We start from the raw sequence: 12,533 nt of genomic DNA on the forward strand, positions 1-12,533 counted from the left end.
CAAGTTTTTTTGGTTTGTTTTTGGCTGTGCTGGGTCTTCGTTGCTGTGTGGGCTTTTCTGTAGTTGCAGCCATTGGGAGCACTGCTCTCTAGTTACAGTTTTGGCTTCACATTACAATGGCTTCTCTTGTTGCAGAACACAGGCCCTAGGGAGCACGGGATTCAGTCATTGCAGCTTGTGGGCTCTAGAGCACAGCCTCAATAGTTGTGGCGCATGGACTTAGTGGCTCTGTGGCATGTGGGATCTTTCTGGCCCAGGGATTGTACACGTCTCTTGCAGGTAGATTCTTTACCACTGAGCTACCAGGGAAGCCACCCTTCTCAAGTTTTAACATGTCCTCAACCCTTAGTTTCCAGTCCCTTGGGCCCTTAATTGAAAAACTTGCCTTGGCATCAGATGTGATCAACCACTTTTGTTCCCTTCTCCTCAGGGCCTAATGTAAATGTCCCCTGGAAAAGTTCTTTCTGTACATGTTTCCTGGTATTACCATTCCTTTTGAGTATACCTACATGACTAATCAGCATTGTGAGCATGTGTAAGAGGAAGAAGAGGCTTAGCTTACAACTTACTCTGACTTTATTTTTAAAACCTTAGATTCTCCTTTATATTTGGTGGGGGCAGCACTGAACCAACTACTCCTTTGAGGAAGAACAGACCCTAGGGAGTCGGTAAAGCCTTTACCTTAGAGGACAGCTTTTCCTCTGACAAGATGGCCATATTAGGACAGAGATGGTGTATTCCTTTCCTGTCGCTGCTTAACAAATGACCACCAACTAGGGGCACAGAACAGCACAGATATATTATCTCACAGTTCTATAGGTCAGAATTTTATGTGGGTTTTGCTGGGGTGAAATCCATGTGTCAGTAGGGTGCATTCCTTTCTAGAGCTCTAGGGGAGAATCCGTGTCCTTGCCTTTTCCACCTTCTAGAGCTTGCCTGCATACCTTGACTCGTAGCCCCTTCCTCCGTCATCAGAACCAGCAGTGGGAGGTGGGGTCCTCTCAGCGCATGGCTCCAACCTCCTTTCCTCTCTCCCACTCTTGAGGACTCTTGTGAATCCTTTGGGCCCACCTGGACAATCCAGAATAATTTCCCAATCTTAAAATCAACAGATTAGCAACCTTCATTCCATCTGCAACCTGAATTCCCCTTTGCCCGTAACATAACATACTTGTGAGTTCCAGGGAATAGGGTGTGCATATCATGAGAGGATTATTTTGCCTAACACAATTGGCATACCACCATATTCTGCCCTGTTTGAGGCTGCCAAGACCAAAAGTTGTTCATCTAGACTCAGTGTGATTACCAGAAATTACATAGCACTGTCCTGACTGTGTTTCAACCCTCACCTACCATTTCTTGTTCTGTTCAGTCCTTTTAAGGATCAAAATTAAATTACTTAAGATCTTTCTTGGTTTTACTGCTTATGAAATAGGAGTAGTAATAAGCTTATAATCCTTTTCAGAGGCCTTATAAGAGAAAGTGAAAAAGCAGCTCATCATCCTTCCTAAATAGGCCCCATGCCTATAACCTGTAGTCTTATAATCAGGGCCTAGAGTGAATACAGGGTAGACCAACTAAAGCTACTAGAAATTTCTAGTCCTTTTTTTCTCCCTAGCTATTGTCTTGATGTCACAAAAGATTACTGTGAATTTTACACCTGAAGTTGGGGGCAAACATGAGAAAAAAATGGTAATAATAGGGGGAAAGTCAAGAAATCACAGGGATCACTGCACCTGAAAGATGGTAACTCCACTAATCACTGCCTGCTAATGATAAGAGAACAGAAGTTCTGAGGAACAGGCCACCTTCATGGCAGCCAGCTCCTCTCTCCTTCAGAGCTCTTGACCAGATCTTTGCGCTGGTTCTGTGCAGTGTGCCTACACCCACTTCAAGCCTCTGGAGACCTGCGTCAGTGAGCAGCATGACTACCACTGGCATGACGGTGTGAAGAGGTTTTTCAAGTGTGCCTGTGGAAACAGAACTATCTCCCTTGACAGACTCCCCCAGAAGCACTGCAGGTATGAGAATTCCTGGGGTTCTTGGTCCCACAGGCTTCCTGAACGTTCCTTTTTGCAATTCCCGGGTGATGCTGTTCCCTAGAAACTTCGGACGGTCCTTGACCCCGTGAGGGTCAGCCTTGTTCTGTGCCTCCTTACAGCTCCTGGGTATCCCCAACTGCTCCTGGAGGGAGGGGATCCTCCCCCTTCCACGACAGTACCCCAATACTAAATATATTGCCTGACACTAGGTTATCAGAAACGTTTGTTGACTAAATGGAGCCTGGGTGGTGTGGGTTGTATGATGTTGATTCTTCGGAATTTGAGGCAATTTTGCTGTCACTTTTAGTCTTCCCAAGAATGTTTCACCAGCATATCCTCACTACTTTTTGTTGTTGTTCACTTATTTCGTTTGGGTTGTTGTTTATTTCCTGGAGCCCAAACTTCACTCTCATGTCAAGTTTCTCCATGGCTGATTTGGAATGAGGGTGGGGGTGGAGGAACCCAAACCCCATGCTGGTTCATCCCCTTGTCAGAGCTGGTTTGTGCTTTTTTTTTTAAACAATTGAGATTAGAATTGTTTAAAGTACCTATTCATATATTGATACTTGACTTCTCTCCAGAATATTGTAACAGCAAGAGCTTGTGTAAAACAGAGTATCAGAGAAGTGTGATCATTAAGGCTAAGCAGTAAGTGCAACTCAAATGAAGGAATATGATGCTTTTCAACCCCCAGGTGGCACTGTTACTTTGTTAAGAACTTGTGCTTTCTCTGGTCCCTCTCTTGTCAATTCTTGATCTAGAGCAGAAATGGGCAAACTTTTTCTGTAAAAGGCCAAATGGTAAATATATTGGGCTTTGCCAGCCCTGTGGTCTGTTTCACCACTACTCAAACATGTTGTTGTGCTAGTCATAGGTAATACTCAAACAGACATGGCTGTGTTAAAAAAGAATTCATGAAAACTGTGGCAGGCTGGAGTTGGCCCATGTGTTACAATTGTCTGACAGTGAGTTGTGTGTAATATCATCATTGATCTGGTAATAGGCTGTGAAAGTTCTCTCAGTAGATGTTAAACAGGTCTGTAGCTGGGGAAGGTGATGGAAAGGCTCCCGGCTAAGTCCTTTGCAGCTGATGCTCAGAGTGGGGTCTAAGGAAGATGGGGAGAAAGGATGAGCCTGATGGGGTGGCCCTATGCCCAGGACCCTCTCAGATCCAAGGCTCCTGGGAGCCACAGTCCCATTACTTCACTGTATTTCATTTGTTTCTCTCTCCCCAGTGTAAAATTGCTAGAAAATAAGCTTTCCTTGTAGTATCTCCCTGCTTTCTCAGGGTTGGACTCAACTACCATGTTAAACAATGAGAATGAGTCTCTAGGCCCTTTGACGAAAAGAGAGTGAAAAATCTCTGGACCAGGAAAAGATTTTCTTCCTGTTGTGTTGCTTTGGCCCCAAATTTAACAGTGACCTTTCAGTGGAAAAGTCAAGATATCACTGTCTTCCCTGTTCTCAATACTGAAAATGGGAAAGCATTGTTCAAACCCAAAGGAAGAGTAATCCTCTCTTACTACAACCGTGGAGTTCCAGAAAAGGAGAAAGGAACAAGCCATGGGCTTCTTGTCGCTATAGGCTGGCTTTCTCAATCTGAGGGTCATCCCAGTGATCTTCACTGGAAACCAAGCTCACTCTCCTCGCCTGTAGAGTGCATAGCCCTATGCAGCACTACCATTTGAAATTCCTTTTCTGAAGTATCTATCTGGCTTTTGACAGACTTCAAAACCCATTGCTCAGATCACTGATGTGTGTATTTTCAGTAGCAGTAGAATGTAAACTGGAATATGAATCTCACCTTAGTGAGCTTCTGCTTAAATGAGGCGGATCTCCCCACAAGTGCAAGGAGCACTATTATCTTCATGTATGTGGACCTGTAACTTCATCACTGAGTCAATCTGATCTTTTCTGTTTCAGTAATTGTGGCCTCTTCAAATGGGAACGGGACGGAATGTTAAAGGTATGTCATCTGTAAGGTGATAGATTTTAGTGACCTATGCAAATACTGTTGACCCATTTCTTATTAAACTGTTTCTGTTTTTCTAGGAAAAGACAGGTCCAAAGATAGGAGGAGAAACCTTGTTACCAAGAGGAGAAGAACATGCCAAATTTCTGAATAGCCTTAAATAGCCCTGACTTCAAACAGGTACCCGTAGCTTACATTGCCCCTTGTGGTTCTGGAAAAACAGTTTTGGCTCTGAATTGCCCATGTTCCTGATTGACACAGTCGAATACTGTTAAGCCTACAACTTTGCGTTGGTTTAACATCAAATTTAACATGACCTTTAAGTGGAAAATCGAGATACTAAAAGGTAGATGAAGAGTTGTGTTTCTCTGTCTGTTGGGTTATAGAATATACGACGTCACTTCTTAATCACAGTAAGGTTCTGGTATTTATGTGGACAACCAGAGGCAAAAGAATGAATTTAGCTTAGGTGACTTGCCTAACTTCTGTGCTTCAGTTTCCTCATCAGTAAAATGAGGAAGGTTGGACTAAATGATCTTGAAATGTGCATTCACAACTCTAAAGTTAATACAACATTTTGCCATTTAGAAAATTATGACCATCACCCTTGATATAGTTTCACTATATTAATATTAAATAAAACCCAGGTTCCTTCTGTTGATTCTGCTGTTACCTCCATTTTGTTCTTGGAAGTCAAGTCACTGACCCACGTGGCATTTCAGTTCATATCTATATGGTTCTTTGTGCCCTTACATTATTGCAGAGCTCTGTAATGGAAATACCTAAAATTTCATCATCTTAAAATATGGTTTTGTTTAAATATGGCTTAAAGAAACTGAAACCTCTAACCAAAACAACTGTAAAACTAGAGAAACCATGAAACCCAATTGGAAAACAGAAACATCTCACAAGGAGAATCCTGTGGAGTTTCCGATTTGCAGATATTGTTTATTAGACACACTAAGAATTTTAGATCGGGGATCACTGGGACCTGTGGTTACGCTCAAGTTGGGCCCTTCTGCTCACTGGTTCTGGGACTGTGGCTGAGGTGCCCGTCCTCAGTTTCCCCATCAGCAAAATGAAGGTGATATCTTGGTGGCATGGACTCTTGTGAGATGGTGCATGTGTGCAGGAGCGCAGTAGGTGTGACTTTCGTCATCAGTGAGAGAAATGGAGCTTCCCATGTAAGAGCACAGAGACCTGAGATGTTACGGGCGCCTGGACAGAAGGGTGATGATGGAGGTGGACAGTGGTGGATGGCCTCAAAGGAACAGACAGATTGTGCTGGAGAGGGAGTCCAGGGTCACGCTCTGGGTTAGGTAATTAACTGCATGGATATTGAGAGGAAACTCTGAAGGAATGGGAGGTAGATAGCCCAGACATTCAGATGCACCAGGCTCCCCACCAATGGTAGATCAAGGTGGTGACAGGACCCAACTCTGGGGCAGTGTCAGTAATGCCTAACTCGGGAGCCGCGTTAGGCATTACTGACAGGGCAGCTTAGCCGCCAGGGCAAGACCCATACAGTCTGAGGTTGGAGTGGACTCATGGGAATGTGGACTGTGAAGTGAGATGAAAGTTGCTCAGTCATATCTGACTCTTTGTGACCCCATGGACTACAGTTTTCCAGGCCAGAATACTGGAGTGGGTAGCCTTTCCCTTCTCCAGAGGATCTTCCCAACCTAGGGATCAAACCCAGGTCTCCCACATTGTGGGCAGATTCTTTACCAGCTGAGCCACAAGGGAAGCCCAAGAATACTGGAGTGGGTAGCCTGTCCCTTCTCCAGCAGATCTTCCCGACCCAGGAATCAAACTGGATTCTTTACCAACTGAGCTATGAGGGAAGTCCGGTGTGGACTGTAACCACGTTGTATACAAACATCCTCAGGCTTCTAAAGAAAGAGCAGTTGTAAGAGCACTAAGGGCTAGAAGAATGCGGTCAGCATTCCGGATAAGGCAGTATGGGGTCTCATTGGATCAGCTCCATCTTGTCCTGCACCCAACTCAGAGGTGCCCATAACGTCTTAGGTCTTTGTGCTGAACCAGCTCGGGTTTTGGTGTCACCAGCAAGAATTAGGGTATATGACTCTGACAGGGTCGCAAGCAGAAAAATAGATGGGGGGGTGAGTTACTCATCGAAGATCCTTTCCAGGTCAGTCTTCAAACACAGATAAAAATGTTGAGGATTGGCTTTCAGAGCAAAACAAAGGGTTGGGTGGCAGCACGTGGGGGTTTCAGTGAACCAAAAGGGGCCGAGTTCCTAATTATTTAAGCCGGGTCATGGGTACATGGAGACTGGTGCTTGTGTCTGTATTGTCATATATGTTGTAAGATATCATGATGAAAGGTAAAAACAAGCAACTCCAGTTTTTCTTCTCTGTGATACCCACCCATTATCCGTGGGGCCAGTTATTGCTCCTTCCTCCTGTCTATTGCTGTATTTTGAGCGTTGCTATGGCAGAAAACTTATTGTAGTGGGTTTGTTTATCCACAATATATTATATGATATGATATAAATATCATATATTTATCCACAAATATACAAACTGCTAGCATGTATATTTTAATGTGGTTCAATTTCAAGGTGTCAAGCCCAGTGCTACCCTACTGGTGTTCAGTAAATGTTGGGTGGATGGAGAGAGTTTAAAAAATGTGAATACAAGGAACTTAATAAATGTTTTCTGAATTGTTCAATGCTGTAAAAGTGCTGCACTCAATATGCCAACAAATCTGGAAAACTCAGCAGTGACCACAGGACTGGAATCCCAAAGAAAGGCAATTCCAAAGAATGCTCAAACTACCACACAATTGCACTCATCTCACATGCTAGCAAAGTAATGATCACAATTCTGAAGCCAGGCTTCAACAGTACATGAACCATGAACTTCCAGATGTTCAAGCTGGATTTAGAAAAGGCAGAGGAACCAGAAATCAAATTGCCAACATCTGCTGGATCATTGAAAAATAAAGAGAGTTCCAGAAAAACATCTACTTTTGCTTTATTGACTATGCCAAACCCTTTGACTGTATGGATCACAGAAAACTGTGGGAAATTAAAGAGATGGGAATACCAGACCACCTGACCTGCCTCCTGAGAAATCTGTATGCAGGTCAAGAAGCAACATTGAGAACTGGATGTGGAACAACAGACTGGTTCCAAATAGGGAAAGGAGTACATCAAGGCTGTATATTGTCACCCTGCTTATTTAACTTATATGCAGAGTACATCATGTAAAATGCCGGGCTGGATGAAGCACAAGCTGAAATCAAGATTGCCAAGAGAAATATCAATAGCCTCAGATACACTGATGATACCGCCCTTATGGCAGAAAGTGAAGAAGAACTAAAGAGCCTCTTGATGAAAGTGAAAGTGGAGAGTGAAAAAGTTGGCTTAAAGCTCAACATTCAGAAAACTAAAATCATGGCATCCAGTCCCATCACTTCATGGCAAATAGATGAGGAAACAATGGAAATAGTGACAGACTTTATTTTTGGTGGCTCCAAAATCACTGCAGATGGTGACTGCAGCCATAAAATTAAAAAGACACTTGCTTCTTGGAAGAAAAGCTATGACCAACCTAGACAGTGTATTAAAAAGTAGAGATGTTACAAAGGTCCATCTAGTCAAAGCTGTGTTTTTTCCAGTAGTCATGTACAGATGTGAGAGTTGGACTATAAAGAAAGCTGAGTGCCGAAGAATTGATGTTTTTGAACTATGGTGTTGGAGAAGACTCTTGAGAGTCCCATGGACAGCAAGGAGATCCAACCAGTCAATCCTAAAGGAAATCAGTCCTGAATATTCATTGGAAGGACTGATGCTGGAGCTGAAACTGTAATACTTTGGCCACCTGATGCAAAGAACCAACTTATTGGAAAAGACCCTGATGCTGGAAAAGATTGAAGGCGGGAAGAGAAGGGGATGACAGAGGATGAGATGGTTGGGTGGCTTCACCGACGCAATGGACATGAGTTTGAGTAGGCTCTGGAAGTTGGTGATGGACAGGGAATCCTGGTGTGCTGCAGTCCATGAGATCACAAAGAGTCAGACTCTACTGAGCCACTGAACTGAACTGATAGGTCAAACATGCAGGCTACTCCATTTAGGAGAGTCCTCTGCTTGGGCAGCCTGAGTTTGCAAACACCATTTGACCCAAGTGAATGCCACCTAACGATTGAATCAGTTGATAGGATTATTATTTTGAAATTTAAACTCTAGCTAGAAACAATACATCTTTCTCCCAGGATAGTATTATAGTAGGAACATAACTCTTAAAAGGACGTGGTTGTGGGAGATAGTTGATTCAGGTTTTCAAGAGCCTGGAATAAATTTCACATGCCTTAGATTCCATCAAAGTCTGCTCTGTGTGTAGAAGTTTCTGTGTCTGAGGCTTGTGTTCCCCTTAAGGTCACACACTTTTAGGAGTATTTCATTTTCCAGGAGGAATGTATTGTTTTGTTTTCTAAACAGAGAAAATGTTTAAATCTCAAAAACAATCAAAAGCACTTGAAATTCTTATATTTTTGATGGCTCATTTCAAGTAGATGTGCTTGTCCCATAAACTTAAAACAGCTGTGGGTCTGAAGTAGGTCACACCTGAGCAGCCACCTGGACACTGAGCTGCAGGTTGCTCTTTGAAGACCCCTCCCTGTATAAGAAACATGTTCTTGTTTGAACCAAGGGTGTTGTGAGAGTTCAGATTCACTTCTGTATATGTTGTGCAGTAACATTCTTATAAAGGTGGATGGGTGAGCTGAATGTAGATGCCCCTGTTTTTAAATTTGACTTTTAAATTTTGAATAATTAAAAATATAATTGAGTTACTTCTCATTTACTCTAGGTTTTGGGGGGCTTCCACTGGGGGATGCTGTTTGTGTGTGTTTTGTTAGAATATTTAGGGATGAGAGGGGTAGGTAGGCCGGAGGGGGCACATACTCATTTACATTAAAAGTATGGTTCATCACAAGGCCAATCTTTAAATCCTCCTACCCTCTTTACCAATGTGTATTAATAGCAGTGTAGGGCTTATTGTATAATCAGAACAGGGTAAGCACATGGTGGTCTAAGTACACAAAAATGGTCATGTCCTCCATGGTTGATCACAGTATTCTGATCTTCACAATAGACTTTTTTTGGGGGGAGGGGGGTTTATTTTGTTTGTTTGTTTTGAGCATGCTGCACAGTTTGTAATATCTTAGTGCTTTGACCAGGGATTAAATCCAAGCCACAACAATGAAAGCCCAGAATCCTAACAGTAGGCCACAGAGAACTCCCTGTGCCTTTTTTTGTTTAGAGGAAATAAGTGGCTTTTTAAAGAAAATTATCTTTCTCTTGAGTTTTCTTAAACTACTTTCCCTTTCCGAACAACAGAAGGAAAACTGAACTAATTTATGTTGCAATGATCCAGAATAGCAAACAAGAAGCTTCTGAATGAGGAGTGTGGAATTGTCTCCAAAGAGAACTGAAAACATTGAATTTCAGCTTTTAAAATTTGCCAGTTTTCAACTTTTAAAAACATTACAAATTGATGTATAGGAAAGTTGACAGAGAGCGATTGCATGAGTTGAGTTTTTGTGTAAAAGTTGATGATAGAAGTAAAGCTAGATGTTTATAAGAGACTAAATGTGTCTGACGACATTACTTTTTTAAATTCAGGAGTGTAAATCTGTTTGCCCGAGTTGTCACTGATAGCAGCCCATCTCGGCCTCTGCTCTTACAGGTAAAGCAGACACTTTGGATGCCGTGGGGAGAGATTTGGAAACAGCGCCGCTCACAAGAAGGATGATGGGCTCCAAAAATGAAATTCTGTATTTGTCAGTATTGAGGAAAGAAAGAACCATTTTCTAAAGAAAATAACAGGTACAAAAGGTGGAAGAAATCAGTGGGCACAGCTTGACAGTAGTTTGTGAAAAAGCTGTGGAAGTTTTGAAGATTAAAGAGAGCCAAGAATATCGCCACACAGCTGAACTCTCCAGATCAAATGGAGAAGAGACCTGCCATGTCCTACAGTCAGACCACATAGCCAATGAAATTGACTTGTGTTTTGGAGAAAAGCCAGACAGCGGTAATTGAGGCGGTGAAAACTCAAAGCATTTTCACTGAGAAAGAAAGACTAGAAATATATATACAGTGGGTTTTTGTTATTCATAGTAATTGTTTCATGAAGTTACCAACAGAGCTAGTAGATACACAGTCACTGCTCCTAGAGGAAATACAGGTTAGGTTTCTGTGAGCCTCTAGTCATGTTTTCTTCACTGGCTCAGTAAATAACTTTATATTATACATGTTTGTTTAAAGACACCTTATTTAATATATATTGTCGATTCATTAACATGGAACTCACAGTCGACAGCCCTGTGACCTCCTCACCAAATGAAGCTGATCTCAGCACATGCATTTTCTCTGGATGATCCGTGCATCCCATCCTTCTTACCCTCAGGGACAGTAGATCGCACTTCAGCGCTCCACCTGGGAGCCATTTTCAACATCAAAAGCACCTCAAAAAAGCACAACACTGTGACAAACGTGGCACGAAAAGGACATCTTTTTACACATCAGAGCTGAAAGTAGCAATAATGTTGCTTTGACCTTAGCTAGGAGCAACTCAAGTTTCTTGTTAGTCTGCACATGTGGGTGTCTGTAGTGACCACAAAAAAACACCACAGGTACTGTTTTTGGAATTAGAAGTAAAATTTAGTTATTAGGTGATTTTGGAAAAACACGGAATCCACAAATAATGAGGAACACAACGGTGTAATATTTCCCCAAACAGAGCCAGACCAGAATTGTTCTCATTTTGCAGATTAGAAAATTAAGTGATTTGAAACATAGATTGCAACTAAGTCTGTGATAATGTTGCTTGAACAGAGACTTCACTATTGGTATTTTTTTAAGTCAACTTTATTAAGGGCTAAATTTCACACAGCAAAGAGCACACATATTAAATATATCGTTTGGTAAATGTTGGCGAATTTATATACCCACATAACCACCACCAAAGGCAAGATAGAGGGCATTGCCATTACCCCAAAATGTTGCCTTTGCCACTTCCCAGTCAGGCCACATGCCCTGGTCACATCCATCACTGAGCTGTTTAGATCTGTGTTTCCTAGAGTTTCATATAAATGGAGTCAAAACAGAACATACTCTTATACTTCACATATTTTGAAATAAAGCCATGTTGTTGCCTGTGTCCATAGTTCATTTTTTATTGCTTAATATTTCATAATATGGATGTCACTTATGTCATTTATTATGTTACTATGTCATTATTCACCTATTGATAGATAATTTGGGTTGAATTGTTTCTAATTTGGGGCTGTTATGAATAAATAACAATATTCAGATACAAGTCTTTCTGTGGATATATTTTTGTTTCTCTTAGGTGTCAGTAAATAGGAATGGGATTTCTGGAAAGTGTAAGTTTACTCTGTAAGAAACCACTAAACTATTTTCCAAGTGGTACGATTTTACATGCCTGTTAATGATGCATGAGAGTTCCATTTGCTCCACATCCTCACCAGTACTTGGTATTGTCAGCCTTTTCAATTTTAGCCATTCTGATGGGTGTATCTTATTGTGGTTTTAATTTGCATTTCCTTCATGACATTTTTTCCTGTGCAGTTGGCCATTTGTATGTATCTTTTTGGTGATGTATCTATTTACTTTCTTACTAGGTCAAGTTGAAAAAATTCTGTGTTCTAGATGCAAGTGCTTTTTGCAGATATATGTGTTACCTAGTTTTAGCTTTACTATAAGGTCTTCCCTCATAGCTCAGTTGGTAAAGAATCCGCCTGCAATGCAGGATACCCCGGTTCAATTCCTGGGTTGGGAAGATCTGCTGGAGAAGGGATAGGCTACCCACTCCAGTATTCTTGGGCTTCCCTTGTGGCTCAGCTGGTAAAGAATCTGCCCGCAATGCGGGATACCTGAGTTCGATCCCTGGGTTGGGATGATCCCCTGGAGAAGCAAAAGGCTACCCATTCCAGTATTCTGGCCTGGAAAATTCCATAGACTATATAGTCCATAGGGTCGCAGAGTCGGACACAACTGAGAGACTTTCACTTTTCATTAGGTCTATGATCCATTTCAAATTAATTTCTGTTTAAGCTGTGAGTTAAAGATTATGGGTCATTGTTTTCCAAATGAACATTCAATTGCTACAGTACCATTCAGTTAAGATGCTATAATTTTCTCATATTATATTCACTTCTTTGTCAGAAAATCAGTTGACCATTAGGGTCTACTTCTGGACTTAGTTCTGTTAAGTTAATCTGCATGTTATTCCTTACGCTAGTACTATTGTCTTAGTTAGTGTAGCTATATAAGCGTAGGAATCAGGTAGTACCAGCTTGTTCTTTTTAAAATTTGTTTTGGCAATTCTAGGTCCTTTGCATTTTGATGTGAATTTGAATAAGCTTATCAATTTCTACCCCAAAAACCCTGCTGAAAATTTAAGATTGTGTATAATCTATAATTTTAAGATTTTTCATCTGTGAATATAATATGTCTCTTCATTTAT

At 41.6% G+C, this 12,533-nt stretch overlaps 1 protein-coding gene across 7 annotated transcripts in view; it reads left to right on the forward strand.

Moving 5' to 3' along the window:
• Positions 1 to 11,363, forward strand: part of MCM10 (minichromosome maintenance 10 replication initiation factor) — a 36,727-nt gene extending 25,364 nt beyond the window's left edge. For all 7 annotated transcript variants that reach the window (XM_005214308.3, XM_005214309.5, XM_005214310.5 and 4 more), the window contains exons 18-21: positions 1,876 to 2,021; positions 3,966 to 4,008; positions 4,095 to 4,194; positions 9,732 to 11,363. In XM_005214308.3, coding sequence (XP_005214365.1) covers positions 1,876 to 2,021; positions 3,966 to 4,008; positions 4,095 to 4,178 — 273 coding nt within the window. In that variant the 3' untranslated portion in view covers positions 4,179 to 4,194; positions 9,732 to 11,363. The remainder of the gene's footprint in view (positions 1 to 1,875; positions 2,022 to 3,965; positions 4,009 to 4,094; positions 4,195 to 9,731) is intronic.
• The last annotated feature ends 1,170 nt before the right edge of the window (positions 11,364 to 12,533 follow it).

The sequence above is a fragment of the Bos taurus genome, chromosome 13, assembly GCF_002263795.3.
Source record: "Bos taurus isolate L1 Dominette 01449 registration number 42190680 breed Hereford chromosome 13, ARS-UCD2.0, whole genome shotgun sequence".
Classification (NCBI taxonomy): Eukaryota; Metazoa; Chordata; class Mammalia; order Artiodactyla; family Bovidae; genus Bos; species Bos taurus.